Source organism: Uloborus diversus, chromosome 3 (genome assembly GCF_026930045.1).
Source record: "Uloborus diversus isolate 005 chromosome 3, Udiv.v.3.1, whole genome shotgun sequence".
Lineage (NCBI taxonomy): Eukaryota > Metazoa > Arthropoda > Arachnida > Araneae > Uloboridae > Uloborus > Uloborus diversus.
This window is the reverse complement of record NC_072733.1, coordinates 56,881,813-56,903,797: the sequence shown is the minus strand read 5'-3', so window position 1 is coordinate 56,903,797 and position 21,985 is coordinate 56,881,813. Positions and strand designations below refer to the sequence as shown.

General features: G+C 36.5%; 1 protein-coding gene across 1 annotated transcript in view; it reads left to right on the top strand.

Moving 5' to 3' along the window:
* Positions 1–1,238: 1,238 nt before the first annotated feature.
* Positions 1,239–21,985, top strand: part of LOC129218756 (uncharacterized) — a 46,663-nt gene continuing 25,916 nt past the window's right edge. The window contains exons 1-2 of the mRNA XM_054853080.1: positions 1,239–1,345; positions 13,621–13,941. Of these exons, the coding sequence (XP_054709055.1) occupies positions 13,903–13,941 (39 nt within the window). The 5' untranslated portion in view covers positions 1,239–1,345; positions 13,621–13,902. The remainder of the gene's footprint in view (positions 1,346–13,620; positions 13,942–21,985) is intronic.

Genomic DNA, 21,985 nt, shown 5'->3' with positions numbered 1-21,985 from the left:
GCGAATTTAGTTTAATAGCAAAAGTTTTATGAATATATCTTTTTGAAAGAAAAAAATACCATGGATTGCATACACCTTCAAATATTGAAAATTTTAAACGCTTTCTGATAAAATATATCAATTAATACATTTTAAATTAAAAAAAAGTCAATTTTTTCCATTTTAATTCAAAAGTTTTTTTTTTCCCACCGCCGCAAAATTTCCGGAAATTCTGTGTCTCTAATTTTTGAAATTTCATTAGTTATAAAAAAATGTTTAACATGTGTTGAAAAAAAAAACAAACAAACAAACAAAAAACAAAGCCACTAGTAAAATTCACAAAATCCATATGAAACGAGAACGCATAGAAACAAAACCATTTCAAATTTTCACGCTGCAATCTCTTATTGGTTCATCTAACACCACGCCTACAAAACGACGTCATATTTTTTTCCCGAACGGCAAGTCTTTCCCACTGTGAGTATGCTTCTCACTTGCAGTTCGTAATACGCCTAACGACTTCGTTCGGAATGAGAAAGGTGAGATTTCTAGCTTCCCGAAGTCGAAGCCGAAGAGCTCGTAATAAGCCCCCAGGTGCCCCTCATCTGGTGGGAAACTAGTTATCAAAATTTTCTGCCATTGACAGCCGTTTCCTAATGGTGGCACATGAATTACTGGATACCGTATCGGGGGAGCACTAGGGAAAACTAGGACCTCTAATGCAGCCCCATTCATTAGAAAGATTTTTTTTTCCTGTTTTTTTTCCTCGAATCAGACACATAAAAATCTACGGATTTTAACTGCAATGATGACTTGCTCATCCACTTCCTTAATTATAACAACACAATCAATTGAATGCTATGGAAATCAAAAAGTTTAATTTGAGGAAGTATTACGCGATAGAATTTTTATGTAATTTCCCTGAAATCAGCGGCCTTGTAGTTTATCAGCAACTACTGTTGATTTTTTTTTTTTTTTTTTTTCATCATTGTTTATTTCGGTACAAATATCAAGAAAATAAAATTATTTGTGTTAAACATTTCATTTTTAGAATGTTTTTATGAGAACTGTATGCATTTAGGAAATGTTCAAGATGGGAATTATCTCAAATGAAATTTCTTAGTTATTGACAAAAATTAAACTTTCAATTTGATGTCTTAACTAAGTTACTACTTTTTATCACTTTCCACGAGGGGGAGCTTTATCCATTCTTTCCATTGCTTCTGATTTACATGATAAGCATCACAACTCAACTTTTAAACTCTCACCCATTGAAAATTTAAGGTTGAACTGGCAGTCGATAGTAGCTGTGCTGTTGAATCTTCGTTGCGTGGTGTTCGGGAGTTTTGCTTAGCGAGACTAAAAAGTAAGCATGATTTTTATTGCTCTAATTAATTTGTGTTGTAGTGATTGCATGAAGCTATAATGAATAGTAAGGAAATAATATTTTGGAGCGTTTGATAGCTTTTGTTTAATTTTAAGATTAATTTTTTTATCATTTGATATATTATTGATTGATTAATATGGGTTTAATTGGAATATTTTACCGTTCGTGATATTTAATGTTGAGGTTGCAATGAATTTATTAAGAAATTCCTTGTTTAAAGTTCTGCATTTAAAATTTTATTTAAAAAAATTTTACTTAAATACTTAACAAAGCTGAGTTTTTTTCAGGGACACTAGTTTCTCATTCTATTTGTTTTACGGGAATGATTCAGCAGAATTTAACTTAAAATGAAGTTTATTTTCAAGAAATCTGGTACTAAAAGTGAGCTAATGGAAATGAATTTTTCCTCTTCTATTAGGACTTATTAAACTAACATGTAAGTCATGAAGTTGCTTTATGAAATCTTTAAGGGTCTGGTAACCTTGTTTGCCGAGCATTATAAAGAACTTAATGGCAATTTAGTTCAAAAAGAAATTGGGTTTGAGTTTCAAGACTTGACGCAAAAGCTTTCTGTGATCTTTCATGTGAAAGTATTTTTTTAGAGAAATTAACGGCAATCATTGTTGAATTTAATACTTTGCTCACATGTTCGGGACGAACTCATTGCGTAGGTTCTTTAAATAGTTCTGTTTCAAAATAGCATGATACTTCATAGTCGAATTTAATTACTCTTCTACATCGTCGACCTAACCTCTAAGTTTTTTTTTTGTTTAGGAAATGGGAATTAAAATTTCTACAATCTAAAGGACTATTCCTTGATTTAAATTTTAAATTCAATGTAAAAAATCGGCAATTAAGTGAAATTCGTTGAAATTAATCTGCCGACAAAACACTGAAGAGCCTTCTATGATCATGTATCCTTTTTTAGTGTATGCTTAAAAAAAAAAGTAATTTTATGGTTTTCACACGGCTTTTAAAATGTGCAGCGTGCTCCCGTTCAATCTGAGGGATCTTTATTTTCGCCAAAGTTCATTTGTTTTAAATGAAACTTCGAATTTCAAAAATGATCAAAACAAGATGCAAAGTTACGATTTAAAAAGTTTGAAGCGGGAAAGAATGTTAGTGAAAAAGTATGAAATGTAACTTTCTATATGGTCCTCAAGTGCCCCACATTGCATTTGGGGAAGTAATCGCCATTGAAAAATAACGAACTTGAAACATTTGCGCCCAAAAGTCAAAAAGATATTAAGAGTTCAGAATTAGTAGACTGTTCAGAAGATGCATTGAAATATAGCGCCCTTTCAGAAAAACTAAATGTTGTCGAAGTAAAAAAAATATTTCTACTTTTCATTGCTATTGGAAAAATAAATACTAACTACGAAAGTCTGTACAATTTTAAATCATTCGGTACATACAATTTTAAAGACACGTTTGTGGCTATATATCCCCCCAAAAGATGTATTTGACTAAGAGTGTAAACAGGGGGTGGCTCTAGCGCCGGACAAACCGGACCCTTGTCCGGGGTGGCAAATTTTAAGGGCGGCATTTCGATTCGAATGTCGAAAACGCAATTTTCATTAGGGACATACTTGTATACAAAAGTATTTTGCAAACTTAAGTTTTTTTTTTCTTGGGAATCTGAAAAGTACGTGGAGGTTGTAGGTATTTTTGTTTTACGTTAATTGTGCCGTAATTGCTGTTGCTAATGTCAGACAAGACACTCAATTAGTTGCGAAGCGAAACAATGTTTGGGGGTCCGATTTCTGATTCTGGGCCCTAGGCCATATGCTTTGTCCATGCTGCTCTCTTGTCAATTGCTTCGTCGGTAAGGGAGGGAAAGGCGTTTTTGAAGGGGTTGTCTTTCTCTTTCGTACCAGTAAAAAGAGACGTGCACCACTGACACAGCCATCCCTTCCATAAAATGCTACTTTCCCTTTGAGTTGATAGTGTTCCCAGACTAATTTACCATACACACCAGCAGGGAATTTTCAACCAATTGATTGGCAAGTCCGTTCTGTATCTTTGTAGTCGATGATCAGAATATCACTTTGCTATTTAGCTCAAATATCGTTGCCATCAGCGCCATTAAGCAAAGCAAAAATTTGAAGAATATATATTTCACAGGAAAGGAATCTTTCTGAAGTAAGTTTTGTTTTAATTGTTCGTTTCTTGTATTGTATTCATGAGGTTGAAAAATATGATTTGAAAAACAAACTTGTCTTGTATTTAAGAAACAAAGTCAATGCTAACGTGGCATAGATTTCAATTTTGTTAATGTTATCTCTGACATTTTTTATTCTTAGATACGAGTGAAATTATGAATGAAAGGGAAAAACAACTTTTAGTTTTCAGATTCGAAACATTCCTCTTAAAATTGTAGTACTTAACCTTTCCACATAAATAACACTTGATTATATGCTAGGGGCCAGTGGCGCAGCCACGGGAGGGGTTTTGGGGTTAAAACCCCTCCCAGAACACAAGCACATTCTTCATTTTTAATAAACGGGAAGCAGTCAGAAATTACTTCTCAATTCTTAAATATAAAAGTTGTATTCCATGATAAGCACTCCACGTCCCCCCTGGTATAAGATAGCTAAAATGGTGTCAATAAAGCTCTACAGGGTATCATGGTCCCTCAGCACTTCATCTCGGCACAAATCCTTCTTAGGGACATCTAGAGAGAGAGGAAGCCTACCGCACCCGATTTTCTGAGGCTCTTAACCAATTCTCATCGAAATATCGAAACCGTTATTAGCTAGCATTTGACATTCAAAAATGACTTGAATGTATTTTAGGAGGAGCTTTTAAGTGATCTCGCGAAAAACACGCAAAAAATGAATATAAGATTTAAGTAAAACTAATAATAAATATTCTGTGCTTTTCCCACTTTCTTAGTTTCATAGTGACATCAATACAAATTATTGTTTTTAAGAAGTTACTTAGAATGAATAATTACTAATCTGTAGAAATTCTTTGATATTGAATAATTACGCACAAGGGCACCCATATGCAAAATTTTAAGGTGGGGGGGGGGGGCCTCAAAAGTTTTCCCCATGGTTTAGCAGAATATTTTCCCCATGGAACCGATTTCAGTACAGATTAAAGCTGTTAAAATTTGACTTTTTATAACTTATTCATTATTGGCTCATATTAGTCATTAATGGCTGGAAAAGAAATTTTTATACATTTTAGCAAAAAAAAAGCATTAAAAGCGAGGAAGTTCTCATTTCTAAGGGGGGGGCTTGAGCCCCCCTACCCTCTATATGGGCGCCCTTGATTACGCATTGTAAATGAATGGGAAAGAAAGCAACAGTTTTTGATTTTGAAAACCCCTCCCAGAAAAATTTTCTGGCTGCGCCATTGGAGTATATTGAGAATTTCCGCCCCCCCCCCCAAAAAAAAAAAAAAATTGGAATTCGGGGCGCACCGGAGTGTAAAACTGGTGTTAATGCTATTAATTCAGTTAACGTTTGAACTGATAATTTCTATGTTTTAATATCAACTCAAAAGCCAATGTGGTGAATAACTACCTCTTTTTATTTGCAAGAAAAGTCCACTATAAAGGAAAAGAGTGGCGTCAAATAAAATAGCTGTTTCTCGCAGTAACAGACTAGAAAATTTCTAAATTTTGATTTTTAAATCACTTTTTTTTTCCATTTTGACCAAGGAACCAAATTGAAGAATGTTAGACTTCTGTTTCAGCTTAGAAAAGTGAAAAATGAAAGAAATCACATGGTACTTTTTTGGTATAACCATAATATTAATGGCATGTAGTACCAAATTAAGATTCCAATCGCTTTGCGAATAAAACAACTTGCTTCGAAATTCGTGAAGAAATAAAGGGTCTTTACAGAATCTTGCACTTGCAAAGAAACTTTATTTGAAAAATAAAAAAGCTATAGAGATAAAAAATATATTAAACTCAATATTTTACACTATTTTTTTAAATAAGTGTTTTGATTTTTATCTCGTCAAATGTTTACCCCATTAATACAATATTAGCTAAAGGTGTGCAAGTGGCACTAACATCGAAACTGAAAATGGCGTCTTAATCGACAACTTTCAGGGGCGCCGAGAAGGGGTTTTGATAGTAAACACCCCAGAACCTTTAGTTTTAACACGCATTGCTAATTCTAATATAGCAGTTAGGGGTGGCCTGGCTCACCGGGGCTGCGGTGCGTGTCCCGGTGCAACTTTCACCAAACGCCCGCTCCAGAAAAGGTGGGAAAATTTTTTTAGTAGCAAAGAAAAAGAAAAGAAAGCGCCTCCCATGGGAGTCACAAAACCTCTACAGGGGTAATTTGCAACGACGTCGCAAATAATTGGGTGCTTAAGTAATGAAATCTTTGCACGTTTCGCGGCGCCCCTAAATGGGAAAAACTTGGATTAGAGAAATGGCTCTATCACTGTATTTAAAAGAATGCTCTCAGGCAAAACTAAAACCGAGCGCTTTTGGACGTATTAATGTGTTAGGGGTGTATTTTAGTAAGGTTCCTGGTGATTATTCCCGAAATGTGCAGCTCTTAGAGGAACCATGAAGCCTCTATAGGGACGCCGCGAAATTTTGCAATAATGCAACGAATTAGCAACTTATTAAGAAATTTTCAATATACCCCCCCCCCCCCCCCCCCCCATCCTTCCTTCCAGATAAAACAGAATATATTTTTTTTTTGAAAAATATTCCATATTAAAGAGCAGAAATGAACGCTTCTCGTAAAAAAGATTTAATTTTAATTGGAAAAAGTATACAATATGTTGTGAAAAGATAGTAATTTCTTTTAAAAAGAATATTAAAGTTAATTTTTTTGATAATTGCAGATTATTGCTCAGTTAATCACGGCCCACGCTTCATATTTTGTTCATCCCCCCACCTCTCTTATTTTGTTTCTTTAAAAATAAGAAAATACTTAAAATTCTAAGCTCCGAAGCCTCCTCCCTCGGCCAAAATCAAAGGGCATCTCAAATCTCGTTTCCAGGGATTCAATTTTTCGAAATTTCCAGGGGGAAGAACTACCAATCACCTCGACTTCTTACAACATAGAAAATCGATTACGATTGCAATTTTTCAAAATTGTAGCTAAAAAAAGAGCCCCTAACGTTTTCAAATATGGTGTGCCATTCGCGTTTAAGACTTTCATTTCGGAAAACTTCCGGACAAAGGTCTCGAACCTTTCCTTTTAATACCATTCAAATCGTCAAATGATTTCAATTTTGTCCAGGTACTTAGAACGCAGTCCTTTTTAAATAGCGAGATGATCCTGTATGAAATTTGAAAATGAAAAAACTAATTTCAAAAACTAAGGGCGAGACCATTAAACCCTCACCCTAGTCCCCTGAATATTGCTTAAAAACTTCGCTTTTCAGAACTTTTAATTCGTAATGATTTTTGAGTGTTCCTGTAATCATTAGTTTGTCGGTAACTGCGTTTTGGAATTTCAATGTCGAAAAATTGGGGTTAGAGGATCATTTTCACTATTTTTAGAAAAAAAATCATTTAAGACAGCACGGAAGTCGCTACTTTCTAACGTCAGCATATCGCTCATTATACAAAAAACGTACGTTTTTGAAGTTGGAATTCATGAAAAAAAAAAATCTTCAATTTTTTTTAAGTTACTTTATATTGTTCTTTAGGCACCTTTTTACTCTCATAGTTAGTCAGTCTTTATTGGTGATTTTGTAACTTTCTTTTGTAGTTAAAATTTGGGATGTGAACGGAGGGTAACGGATAGTAAATATGTATTTTAAAAGTTTAAAAATAACTTTTAATTAAAACATTGCATCTTGTACGTAGGAACACGATTTGAACCAATTAAAATGTACACATCTATCTTACAACTTTAAAAATCTATTGTATGCTCAATTTCCGATTGTATATCCTCCATTACATCTATACTGGAACGGAGGGATACAGAAATGGAGCATACAAATACTTATGTTTTGCTATGATCATTGTTGATTTAGGGTAAACGCATCATGTTATTTAGAATTTACTTAAAGTGACTTAATTTCAACCGTAAGTTTTCTGTACACAAACCAGTGGCGTAGCTACACTGTCTGCCGCCCGGGGCGGTTCCTCAATTTCCCGCCCTTTTGATGGGAAATAGGTAATACATTAAAAAGTCAAGTGTTTAAGCTTTTAATAACGAAGAAAAAGAAACTTATAATCTTTCCTTCGTATTTTTCCAACAGAAGGAAAAAAAATCAGATCCCTAACGAAATATTCCAAAAGTTAAGTCAAAATTCGGAATTTTAAGCAATTTTTTAAGTAACTCGTATAGAAAAGGGGCTTGGAGCTCAATCCAGATTTTTTCAAAATTTGTTTTATGCTTTCTTTGGCGACGTTAGGGGGTCCGGACTTCTCAAGCAAATTTTCCGAAATTGAGATGTTAAAGGAAATTTTAAGCTGTTTATAAATACTTGAAAGATACTGGGGAAGGTTCGGAGGCGCTGTACGGAAAGCTTTTTAACTAAACCTGAAAAACACGTAACTGTAGGCTGTATCTAGTGGTGTAAGGGCCTCCCCAAACTCCAACAAAGACTGGACTTTCCTCCCGAAATATTTTCGAACTTGAAATCAATTTTAGTCTATCTTTGATGGCGTTAAAGAAAATAGGGAACGTTCGGGAGCTCTCTGGAATTTTCAGATGCCGAAGCTTCAAAAAACGCAACAAAGGCTATCTTTGACGGCATAAGTTCCCAAATGTTGGGAAGTCAAATGGTTTTCCCGTCTCCCCTTAACTTTTTTGAAAATGACGTCCTAAAAACGCGATTTTAGACCGTTGTTTGACGAACAACGTTGAGAGGTTCGGAGGGGGGTTTCCCACCCGAAAAGTTTGGAGCCAACTGTGACGTTAGGTGATTTCGTGCACATTTGAGATCCCTACAATAGTAATTTTTCTGAAATTTAACTTTCAAAAACCCTACTTTAAGCTATTTTTGGAGACAATGGATGAGCTGGGGATTTTAAAGTTCGAAGTTGATGTCCTAAATGCACATTTTAGACTATTAAATTACGTTACAGAAAGCGTCAGGGCTTGACCGCCCTCTGGAATTTGTTGGTATTAAGTAATAGGCTAAAAGATGAGATGGGAAGGGATAGGGTGGTCATTATCCTTTGGAAATGTTTCGAGACTCAAGGCCTTTTGACATTTTTTGAGGGTTTAAGAAAACAATTTAGTTTTTGCTGGATCAAAACTCTAGCCTTAAAAACACATTTTCAAGCTTTCTTTGGCAACGTTAGACAGCGAAAAAGGGGGGAGGATTGAAAATAGAGCCCCACAAAACGCTGTTTTAGGATATGCTTAGCCAAGTTAAAGGAGAATGGGATGGTTAGTGGCTCTCCTGGAAATTTTTCAAAATTCAAGTCTTGAAAATACATTTTAAGCTTTGTGACAGTATAGGAAAGATCTTAAAGGTCGGGGAAATTTTCCTCATTTTAAGTTTTAGAAACGCTAATTCAGGGTTAATTTGATTTATCAGGGGGAGTTACAACTCCTTTTGGATCCATGCTTCAGCAAATCTCTTAATAATAACAAACTCAGAAGTTCCCACCCAGGGTACGAGCAAGACTCACCCCGCCTCCTTCCAGATCCAATACTGCTATATTGTCAAATTTGGAGAGACCCTTTACGTTCGCTTCACCATACTGTGATTCATGAGAAGAAAAAGTTGAGCATCAAAAATCATTACTTTTGATGTAAATGTGAAAGCCTTTTATTAGTGCATATTTCATTAAATCAGATCCGCTCTTGGCTATGAGTGGTCAAAGATCAAGGTAACTACTTAATCCAAAATTTCAAACTGGGAAAGTCTGAATCTAACTTTTAGTATCAACAATCGTTCAATAGTAAAAGGTCAGATCTTCAACTTGTTTAACCTTTCGTAACTCCCGCCGTGAGCAACCTATTCCCACACAAAGAAACTTATTTTGCTTCAAATATTTTATTTGTTTCAGCAAGTATTTTAAACTACATGTGGTGTTTAGAGAAATAGTAAACGGAAATATTTTCAGTCATCTTTAGCATTTTTTGAGGGAAATAAGTCATGAGAATTTCTCACCGCGCAGAGGCGTAGCGTTACCACATTTTGGGGGGTGGGGGCATCAGGGCCGTCGCCAAGAAGGGGAGTGCTTAATTTTAGGCTTTGCATACCTCTGACTTGACACATTCCAAGGCCCTTGACCATTCCAAGGTTAGAGCGCCTTTAATTTTCCCCTAAGGGTACAAATGAGCCAATTCAAAAACATTTAAAAAACGCGTCTTAGGTTTTTCTCTTCGGCTGGAAATGTGTCGGTGATATGGACTTGAAAAGGAAGAAAGGAAAGGCGAAACTAAGATGTCGAAGGGGAAAAATTAAGGACCAGTTTAATTTCAGAGGAAGTATGGAAATAGTTTTAAATTCTGCAAAGTCTTATAATTATGTGAACAAGTAGATGGAAAAAATACAAATCTAATAAATACCTGACAGGGCCGATCCTAAGGTATCGGCCGCCCGTATGCAAAGACTTAATGTGCCGCCCCAGAAGAGTAATTCGCATGTTTTGACTAATACTTAACGCCCAAATAAATCATTCTTTAAATTTCTGTATCAAGTTCTAATCAAAAAAAAAAAAAAAACAGAAAAAGGATGAATTTATGTAAAAAGTTAGAAAACTTTTAGTTAAAAACTCCTTAGGTACAATTTATATCTTTGAAGAAAGTAATAGGTATCGATTTAGAGATTAAACTATTGAATCACATTAAAATTGTCAATGAGAAAATGACATCAAAATTGGAGTAAAAGGAAGTCATGTGATGCACACATCAGCTCGTTTTTACTTAAAATATGTTTTCATTGTTTAAGGTCAATGAAAGCTTGGGAGGCTGGGTGAAGCATTAGTGGCCTTTAGAAGGCATCCTTTCATGCTTCGGGGGAGGGGGGGGGATTTTCGTCATTGCCCCTCCCCTGTATCCAATGCCTGATTACCAGTTCTGTCACAAATTTTGCAACCAAATGAAGCATGTGTGTAAAGAGTTGATATTAATGGATAATGAAGCAACACAATGTGCCCTAACATTTCATTTTTCTTAATATGCCATGCTGTTGGAGAACTGGCACTTACTTTGATAATTGAACATTTAAAATTCAGCATATTTATTCGACTTATGTTATCTTAGGAGAAATTCTTGGGCAATTTTGCTTGATTAAAAGAACTATATAATGCGGCCTGCGGCCGCCCCTTGCTTTGGCCGCCCTTGTGCGGTGCACACTCTGCACACCTGCTAGGATCGGCCCTGATACCTGGTTTGAGTTTTCTGTCGTTCAGCAAGAGTAGCGATGACATAGAATAGATAGTCACATACAATCAATTTGTATTAATATTAGGTCCCGGAAAATGTTTCTGGGACGAGTCCCCGAACACCCTATCTTATATATTTCTTTAGCCTGTTTTTTCTGTCGCTATACGACAGGGGCGGATTCCAGACAGAATTCTTGGAGGGGGTCATTTGGAAAAATACGATGCTTTTGAAAAAACTTTTGAATTTTACAAATATCAATATAACCCATCTTTCAGTAGATAATTTAAGGGAATTTTCAACTAGGCGACGCAAGTTTTAACATACTTCCCAATAATTTTCCTCTTAACAAACGTGTGCATATATCGTCGCCTCAAAGTGGTATTCCTGTAATCAGTGCTGTGTTCTGAGGCGACTGTATTGGACTTCTGATTTAAGAGGACGCAGATATGAACCAATCGTAAGTATAATAACTACGAAGTAAAGGGGTCTCCCCCGGAAAGCTTTTGAATTTGTAGTCTTTAAAAACGCATTTTAGACGATCTTTGGTAATGTTAGGGGAGAGAAGAGTATCGGTGGCGCTCTCATGTTTAATTTTCGAAATAATAGCTCTAAGAATGCAGTTTTAAACGATCTTTGACATTAGAGGGAGAAGAGACTTGAGAGCCCATCTAAGGAAATTTTTCCGATTTATAATCTTAGAAATGCATTTTAACTGTCTTTCGCAATATTAAGGGTTCGGGTGCGATTCCCCCCCCCCCGCCCATTATATTCGAAAACTTTTTGAGGACCAGCAATTTTTCGAAATTGAAGCTTCAGAAACTTAATTCTTGAAGACTTTCAGTGATGTTAGGGGAGGAGAGTTCTTCTCCGGAAACATTTTGAAACTTAAGCGCTAAAACAATGTAGGCCGGTCTTGAACGATGTTGACGAAAATGAGAGGTGGGAGACCCTCCCCTGGAAACTTTTAAAAGTTATTTTTTAAAACGTGGTTTGTAGACAATCTTTAGTAATATTAACAAGAGGAGTGGTTTGGAGGGCTCCATATTGAAAAGGGAATAAAGAATAATTACATAGCACTGCATCAAGTCTCGTAAAAACTTTTCTTTCTTCCGTGGGGGAAGTAAACACATTTAACGAGACGAGCCCATTATACTAAATGAACCCAAATACTTGATATATTTTGAAATTTCCGTGGGGTGGCCATTCCCTACCTCTGGCATTGTTTCCATTCTTGCTAGACTTCCCATGAATTACAGTGAAGTTTTTTCTTTCAATTTAAGCAAGAGAAAGAGGGTTTAAAAAACTATGCTTGAAACTTCCTCTGTGTGGTTTGGCTCTCCAGCGTTTTTTTATTGTTAGACTTCGAGGAAGGAATAAGATTTTTTTTATTTTTAGCTCTAAAAAAGGTTAACTATTTTTAAAACTTTATCAGGAGTGACCATGGTGACCTCTTATTGTTAGACTTAGTATGTGTTATAAAGGGATTTTTTTTTGCATTTTTGCTCAAAAAAGGAGATTTTAACTATTCTTGAAATTTTCTCGAGGGGGGGGGGTGGCATGGCCCCCCTCCCTGGATCCGCCCGTGCTATACGAGATCTTATTTATTCCTTCATCAAATTCCATAATTTACACCTCATTTTAAGGCTTTTCGTGTTTACTAATGACGAAAAAATAGATCCACGGTCTGAAAATTGTTTTTTTTTTTTTTTTTTGGGCCAAAAAAGTTTTTTGTTTATTACACATTACTTCAATGAATAGCAGCTGAGAGCGAAGACACATTGTCCTGCGTTCTATAAAGCAGCTTGCTACTAAGGAAAATGGCGCGGGTTCAAAATCTGGACCAAAAATTGTCTAATGGGGGTTTTTATTCTTCAGAATTCTTATCCAAATTTCCATAAATATGCAAAATTACTCATAGCAGAATTAACTGCAGCTCTGTTAAAATCGGGGAACAAAACATTAATTTCAACAAGTTAAATCGCAGTTTAATTTTGTGAAAGGGTATATTTTGAATGTATTTTGCTACTTTACTCATCAATGCTTTAGTTTATAGCATCTCGAGGTTGCATTGAAATCGGAAAATACTCCCTTTGAAAGCAAATGCTTTGCGCGAGTCAGCTAGTAATTCAAAATTGCGTTTCTGGAAATTTAAACTATCTGAAAATTGCCGAAGACAGGTGCCGAACCTCTCCTCTCATTATTATTAAAGATCGTCTAAAACTTCGTTTTAACGACAAATTTCGAAAATCTTTTGAAGAAGCGCCCGCCCCCCTTCCTTCGCATCATTGAAAATAGGTCTTAAATTCCGTTTAAGAGCTTGAATTTCAAATAATTACTTGGGTAAAGGTCCCAAAAACTCCCCCTAAACATCACTGAAAGTCGAATAAAAATTGTATTTTGGAGCTCCAATTTCAAAATTTCCGGTCAAAGATAGCCCACAATTGCATTTTTTTATCTTTCATTTTCGAAACATTTCCGGACGTGGGCCCTGGATCTCTCCTTCCCTAAAATCTCCGAAGATCGTATAAAAACCGCGTTTTTAGAGCTGAAATTTTTGGGGGGGAGAACCTCAACTTCCCACTCCTTAACGTAAACAAAGAAATAACAATTTCGAAAAAATGGCTGTGGAAAACGCCCCCAAGCCGCTTTTCTACCCTAGCATTAGCAGAGATTGTCTTGAAAGGATTTTTAAGACCATGCAAATTAGAAAATCTCTTTATTTTTGTGTGCATTTTTTTTTTATAATTATGGGACAAAAGGTTAAGTGTCCAGCAAATTGGGGGGGGGGGAACGTGCCCCCCCCCCCTTCCCCGACGCTACGCGTATGCTCACCGGCTAGTTCTCATTTAGACGTGAATTCTGGAGAGTTAATTTGTTTTTTGCTGCTTTCAGAGCGAAGTGTTTTTATTGTAATGGGTATTGTTCCGTTTTTGAGAATTCGTATAAACTTTAAAATAATTTCTGTTTCTCTTGCAGAGAACCATGAAGCTAATGTTGCTACTCATACTGACTCTGGCTGCTTCCTATGTTGAAGCAGCATTCCTGTCCACATTTGCAATGGCAACTTTCTCGCTGAGCTTTGTAACTCCCGCCTATTCCTTCTTTGGGATGTTTCGCAGGCGAAGGCCTCCACCACCTGTTTTTATAGAAGAGCCTTCTATTCCACAAGGATTCAATCCTTCCTTTTCGCAACCTGGTGGTGGTTTTTTCACCATCGGGCATGGGTGGACAAGGTAACTGGGGCTCCCGGTTTCTAACATGCCCATGAACGGATTTGCAGGACAAAATAGATTTCAGGTAAATATTCACCGTTATCAAATAAGAGTTTCTGTGGTTAGTTGCCATTAATTTCATTTCAACCATACGTGAAAACTGATGTATAATCTCTTTTCATCCCGTGCCGGATTATAGATTTTTCTCTGAGGCTGGAGAAATCTTGAATCTGTCGCCGTTATAATTTCCTTTTAACTTTTTTAGTTTCAGCGTTTAAATGCAGAAATTGGGTTGATTGGCCGTCCCCCAGTGGCGCAGATAGGGTGAGGGGGAGGTCCGCCCTGGGCGGCATACTTTTGAGGCGGTGATTCAGCACGTTCTGAGGAAAAACTATCTAAGGGAATCATAATATAAATCTATTACTGGAGGCAAAGGAAAAACCCCCTTCAAAATCTAAGGTTTCGGTTTGAATTAAAATGCGCTTCTCGGTGTTTCAAAGTAGAAATGTTTCCGTAGTGAGCCCCTGAACCTTCTTCATCCCTATAAGGTCCTCTAAGATAGACTTAAAATTATGTATTTTTAAAACTTAAATTTAGGGAAATATTCTAGTTTTTTCGACTTCCACCAAAGGCTAAAACGGACTTCATCTTTCTCGATTCGAGAAAGAACCCCTTTGCCTACAAAAGTTTAACTGCTATCTTTGATATAAATTTAGAATATTTCTCCGTGAGTAGGCACCTGACAAGCCTCTCCCCCCCCCCCCCTTTTGTGGGAAGAATACGGATAAATTAGTTTCCCTTCGTTCTGTAAATAAAGTTTTCAATTTAAGGGCAGTAATTTTAGATTAATGCGTTGGATATGTCTTGATAAAAGGGCGGCAAATAGAGGCACCGTCCTAGGCGGATAAAACTGTAGCTACGCCACTGCTGGCCCCAGAAGTTACCGTGCTGGAAAAAGGTCCCGGAATGCTCCCCTCTATATCCGCCATTGCATTAATCAAACTTTTTACTGTTTTTCATTTCTCATTTTCATTAATTGTGTTAGCCGTTAAAGATCTCAACCCCCTCCCCCTTTCGGATTCACGTTACTACTCAAATGTGATTTCAGAGAGCACTTTCCAAAGTAGATCATCTAATATGATGCATCTCTTTGCTTTCTCAACTTAAGATTTCGTTTTCTTAGTTGTTTACTTAGAAACTCAAATTGAAAATATGTATATCGCAGCGAAAACAAACTAGATTATAATGTAATCATTAATTTTAATTTGAAAATTTGAGAACTTTTCGCAGTTCCCCTTTCGACGTTTTATCCGGAAGAATTTAGGGCTAAAAAAGATTTAAATTTTTCAGCTTCATCCTTCCTGTAGTCTCGCATTGAAAGAATGCTTTTCTATAAAACTACTTGCGACTTGATCATTCTGCTTTGGTATCGATAATTTCTACAAATTGTAGATATTTCCTTATGAGAGCTTGCTTTTCATCTCAGTGGCGTATGTTTTTATTTTGGAGGGGACCCATATAAACACGATTAGCGCCCACCCTACACACTTTTTGTAATTTCAATATTTTTCGAGGGTCGGGGGGGGGGGGGGGTGGAGCAACAGTTTCCTGATTGTCCGTTTTTCGAGGTGGGGCAAGGACTTCATACTGTCACTCAGTGGCGCAACCAAAAAAGTGTTAGGAGGGCAATCTTAAATCTCGCTTCTGGTGAGTAGGGGGTAGAGGAAGGTCCGGGGGATCTCCCTAGGAAATGTTTTGAAATGGTAGTCCTAACTAAGAACAACCGTTTTAAACGGTGTTTTGTAATGCTACGGGGAGGAAAAATTTGGGCCTTCTGCGAAAATTTTTAAAAATTGAAATTTAAAAAATGCTATTATAGGCTATATTTGACGTTAGTGTAAATGAAAATAATGGGACTTTTTTAAAGTTGCCCTCGATTCATTTTTTTTAAATAGAGCAAAATCCTTCACCCCGCCGCCCAACTTCTCGAAATTGAAATTTTGAAAACGCCGTTTCAGACTAACTTCATTGATGTTACGTGCAGGACGGTTCAAAGACACTGAAGTCCTGGAAAACGAGGTTTGATAAGCTCTTCAATGGTTTTAGTGGGTGGAGGGGAGTTTCAAAGTGTAGTATTTTGAAGACTTTCTTTTAGACAGACTAGGGAAAAAAATTAATAAAACTGGGGTGGAGGGGGTGAAAGAAATAGGTGTTGGATGAAATAACCTGATAAAGTCTAACTTTTGTCTTTAATTTTAAGTTGCTTTTCAAAAGCAACTCGGGTGTTTTCCCATTAGGCAATCTTTGGAAAGGAAGAGTTCGAGAATTCTCCTTTGAAAGGTAATAAATGCAATTTCGGGTTATATTTGGAGACGTTATAGAGGTAAGGAGAGGTTTTAGGGATTTTCTTCCTAAACTTTTCAAAATTAATCTTACAGTGCACAGTTTCACTTTTTGGCAGTAACATTAGTGAAGGGGTGTTGGTTCTGAGATCCTCCTCCAGAAATGTTTTGAAGTTTGATATCTGAAATTCCTAAATGCGTCTTTAGAACTTCTATTTTCCATGATTACTGCAACCGAACAACTAAAACCCATTTTAAATTCCTTGCAGGGGACGAGAGTTAAGGAGAGAAACATTTTGAAGACCCTTCTTTTTCAGACTAGGAAGAGGAGGGTAGAAAAGGGGGAGGGGTGAAAGCGGGGGAACTTAATTTGCTAAACAATAAGCTGCATTTGTTTTAAAAAATTAAAGATTTCTTTTTGAAATAAGATTCTCCCCCATCCCCCCAACATTATTTGCTTTTTTTTTTTGAAATAACTTCGCTTTCCCAAGACACGTTCTTTTCTTGAGTAAAGGGTACGGATCCCTTGACCCCTTCTGAACGACATTGCCTAGTACCATCTAACGCAGGGTTTCCAAACTTCAATGATTCGCGGCACCCTTTGAACAAATACAATTTTCTCATAGCATCCTATACGTATTTTACATATATTGTTACTATGGTCACTTCGCGACCTCCCTCCCCTCTTCCTGCGGAAATCTCAGATGAAATGCATTATAATCATCATTATCATATTTATTTTTTTCTTTTTGTAGCTAAAAGTTTGGAAATTTTGTGCGCTATAACTAGAAAATAATTTCGGGGAGGGTTTTAAAACTTTCATGTGGAGCTTTGCGCTATTTGTGCTAATGTTCAAATCGTTGGGTTATCTATTATGAAAGCTTTTTATGCAGTTAATATACATATGAAAGACATTTGAGTTTTGGAACAATAATTTTTGGAGATTTTTTAAATGTAAACGAATATTTAAATGTCAAACCGAACTTTTCGGGGATGGGGGGGGGGGGTTGAACCCTAAAACCCCCTCCTTGTATACTGCCCTGTGTGCGCAACTAAACCCAAAAAACACTACTTACACTAAAAACACTGAGGGGGCCTGGGCGCCCTCAGCCCCTCCATTTTATATACGCCCTTGTTTCATCTCGTGTGCTTGAAGAAATTTCTTCATAAAATGTCGCCGAAATTTTAAAATTTTCAGTTTCGGTCGAAACATTATAAAGCTTAAATAAACAAAACTAAACTTGATACTTAACGTCATTCAGATAGATTTACATATAATTTGGTTTCTGGTGATCTTCCCGGATTTTTTTTTTAAATTTGAATCTTTAAACGTCGAGGCGGTCTTTGAAAAAGTGAGATTACCCCCCCCCCCCCCCCCGCTTCGAGACGCCACAACTGCTTGCATTTGAAAGACACTTGACCGAAATATCACTAAACTAACCATTTTTAACACTCTTTTATTAGCTTCACTTGTATGTTTGTAACTCTCCTTGGGGCTAAGAGCTAGTGTCTTATTACTGTTAGTACATTCCACCACTTTGAGTGTTCGTGGCCGAGCGGTCTATGGCGCGGGGCTTCGCTGACGTCCACCTACGGGAATCACTGGGCGTGCGTTCTAATCTAGTCTACACCGAAATTAAATTTATAATCTTGCAACTCAATTTTCGCCCACTTTTGTGATCGGATTCTTTTTACAATTTGAAATGCAACTTCAGACCCGATGACAATGCAATATTGTATATTCAAATTAATTTATTAACGATAAGTTTAGTTTATTCTAATTAACATGCTTTTATTAGCTTAACTTGTATGTTTGTGGGTCCAACTTTCCTTTGGAAAAATGGCCAGTGGCTTATTAGAATTACTTACAACGTACAAATCAGAGCTGCGGAGGGTAACAATGTTTGCACATGAATTTACCATAAAGCATTCAAAATGTCTAGTACAAATAATGAAATAGAATACTAAGATACATTCCATTATTAAAATCGAACACACGCACGAAGATTTCATTTAAGAGTTACATATGTTAGCAATATTTAGTATCTAAATCTTAGTCTAAGATCCAGCTGCAGAATTCTGCACTCATCGAGTATAAGGTCAAAATCAAACTTTTATATTTCATTATGAAAGGGGCAATGTGTTTTGGCTAGATTACCTAACAAGAAGTGCCCGCAAGTATTTTTTATCATATTAATATTGTTTGATATTTTGGAGTAAAATTGACGCATTTGTTATTGAAATAAACTAGACTCTACTTCAAAGAAATATACCTGAAGAACTTGAAACGTTATGGTTGCCGTTGCGCAATTGGCCGCGACCTATTCGCAGCCTCGTGTAAACGGGTACTATTGGTGCACATTTATGCACTCATAAAGTATAATCATCATTTATATATCAAATTAAATTTAATTTTTTCTGAACGTGATAAACTAAGGTTGCCTATGCAAAAATGGCCGCAAGTGGGGGTTGCCAGCTGTTCAAGATTGCTTAGCGCTTTACAGTATTCGTTCGACAGGGATGGCAATAGCCAGCTCTACGCATGGGCGTGTCCAGAGGGGGAGCAGGTTGGGCAGCTCCCCCCAACTACAAATATTAAAAGTATTTAGAATTAAAAAAATTTGACGGTTGTTTCAATTTCTAAATTTATCAAAGATTTCGGATGTAGTAACTTGTTTCTGAGTTTGAAAGTGTATACATCTTTGGGAGTTCATTGAAAACTGAAAGTAATTGGTGTTTAGTTGGGTTAATACCGCACTCAGTTTAGAAATTGCTTCCAAAATCTTGGAATAAAGAGGGAGGTTGCTAAAAACTAGTCTCCTAACTGCACAAATGATGGGCCTTTTCAGTTGCGATTTCAAATGTAATGACACAAAAATTTATGAATTTTATTTTTTGAAGCATTTGAAATTTGTTTCTATTACTGTTTGCACCGTTGCGTAGGTTGAGAACACTAACAATTGACGCATGCGCGATGACTTTAAAAACTCGTACAACCAAGGACGGATCCAGCTCGACCATAAACGGAGAGGGGTGGGGCAGCCGTAGGGGAACCCTGATGGGAGGTCACTGTCCACTGTGACCTCCCAAAAATTCTTTCGGCAAATTTTGTTTCACGTTATGGCAAAAACATCATTCGGAAAGTTTTTAATTGACGATATGATAAAAAAAATTATTCGGCAAAATCTGGAGTTCCCCGAATGATAATTCACCTAATGAAAGTTTGGAATTCCATTCCGCCCATTGAGAGTATCCACCCTGTTAAAATTTGAAGTTCGGGGCGCACCTGAAAAGGCGCATCACTTGGGCAGTTAGGAGACTGGGTTTTAGCACCCCTCCCCCTTTTTATTTAATGATTTTGGAAGCAATGAAATTTTAAAATGAGTGCGGTACTAACCCAACTAAACACAAATTACTTTCCCTTTTCAATGAGCTCCCAAAGAAGATGTATGCACTTTCAAACTCAGGAACAAGTTACTACATCCGAACTCTTTGAAAAATTTAGAAATTGAAACAACCGTCTGTTTTTAATGAAGATATTAATTTTTGTATTTGGGGGGGGGGAGCTGCCCAATCTTGCCCCCCTCTGGATACGCTTATGCGTAGCGCTAACTCTTTCATTCTAAGCAATCTTTAACAGCTGGCAACCCCCACTTGCGGCCATTTTTGCACAGTCAACCTTAGTTTATCAGGTTCAGAAAAAATTAGCTTTTATTTGATATATAAATAATGACTATTTAATGAGTGCATAAATGTGCACAAATGGTACCCGTTTACATGTGGCTGCGAATAGGTTGCGGCCAGTTGCGCAATGGCAACCATAACTTTTAAAGTTCTTAAGGTATATTTCTTTGAAGTAGAGTATAGTTTATTTCAATAACAAATGAGTCATTTTTACCCCAAAATGTCAAACAATATTAATTTGATAAAAATACTTGCGGGGGACTTCTTGCTAGGCAACCTAGTCAAAATTTCTCCTTTCATAATGTTATGTAAAAATTTGATTTTGACTTTATACTCGATGAGTGCATAATTTTGCAGCCGGATATTCGTACTATTACTTGAAATAAAATAGTTTAAAAAACTAAACACGCTTTTGTAGCAAAATGAACTAAAAAGTTAATCTTTGTATGGATAAGTAGGGTTTGGGTGGGGGAAAGTGGTCAATGGGGGTAAAGTGGGTCATACGTCAAATGGCTATAGCTTGGAAATAAATTGTCGAATGAATTTAGAAATTTTAGAGTAGGGTGGTTAAAAACTAAATTTTGAATGCACAATTTTAAAAACTGGGAAAATTTTATTTGGTAAAAAAAAATTGAATATGAAATTTTGAAATCAAAACACCTGTTAACTTTTTCGAAAACTGTTCGTTGCAGTTATGAACTGATTGACTGCACAGGAGCTTCCTACAGGGGTCTAAAGAACTTACTCGTTAGCTGAATCTAGTTTCGATATTTTTTAGAAAAATTTAAGATGGTGTAAAGTTGTCATAATATTAGGCTTAAGAATATTCTTCTAATGTCACTTAATCTTGAAGTATAAGGCAGATATAAATTAAATATTAATTTCACTTAATAGTATTGTTTTTACAGTAAACGGGTATATGCCTACGCATATACTCGTGTAGGCACGAAAATAGACGTATTCACATAAATGCACCAATAAATGCGTTATATGGGTATCTGCAAATGTTTTTATCTATACAGATATACTCCTATATACTCGCTTATACTCGTATATCTACTCTTATATTCAGGTAGACACGTATGTACGCATACATACTCGGAGTAGACACTTGCATACAAGCATATGGTATACATACAAGTACACAGGTGAGTTAAAACTCTTGAGCAAATTATTAAAGTGTTAGAGGGGAGAATAAGAAGCAAGAATCGCATAAGGAACAAACGGTTACACAGTGACGCACTACATGCACGCAAAGCCAAACTGATGGATGCAAAACAGGTCACACATTTATTACACAAAGAAAATTTTACGCAACATTTTAGGTTTTTAAAGCGGTTGGTGAAATACATCCGTCGTAATCTCAAAGCACTCTCTGTTGCACTAATAGTACAGTAAAAGTAAGCCAAAAAATGGCCAAACCCAAAGATTAAAAAAACTGAAACCTGTTGCAAATTACTTCTTACCCTTCCAGCAAGAAATGGTAAAAAGTACCAGCATTTTGCGCATCGGGTTTGGGGGAGGGAGCAAGGCTGGGGGCAAAATAATCCCCCTTTTTAAAAATTATTGCTAAAAAAATTTTCATTACTTAAAAAAATTACTCAAATCGCAGAAACCACTTTATAATTGTAAAATAATAAACTCTAATGGACAAAGGCAAACTGGAGTGCTCCCCCTGGGGGCGGGGGTGTCCACGCGTAAATTGCGTCATTACAATTTTAAGGCAGATTTTTTAAAGTGGTATTTCTTTTTGAGGGCTTTTATTCAAGATGGGTACTATGTAACACTTGTAGTGAGGGGTTTGCTATCGCTTTGGGGGGGGGGGAGGACCTGGAATTTCCATTCTTAAATCGACGGTGTTGCAGAGAAGTTCACGAAAAAATTTCACTGGTTTTAAACTTTTCCGAAGTACAAAATGCCACACAATGATACTGTAATGTCAGAACGCTCAACCTAAAATGATCTAAGAGACCTCGGGTAACAGATTTTGTTGTGACTGGAGTTATTTAACTGTTTAGAGCGGTGTGGAGTGATATGTAAAACTAAATTGCTGTGGCAGCCTAAAAAAAAAGTACAAATTGGCCGAAGTTTCCCTTGTTCTTA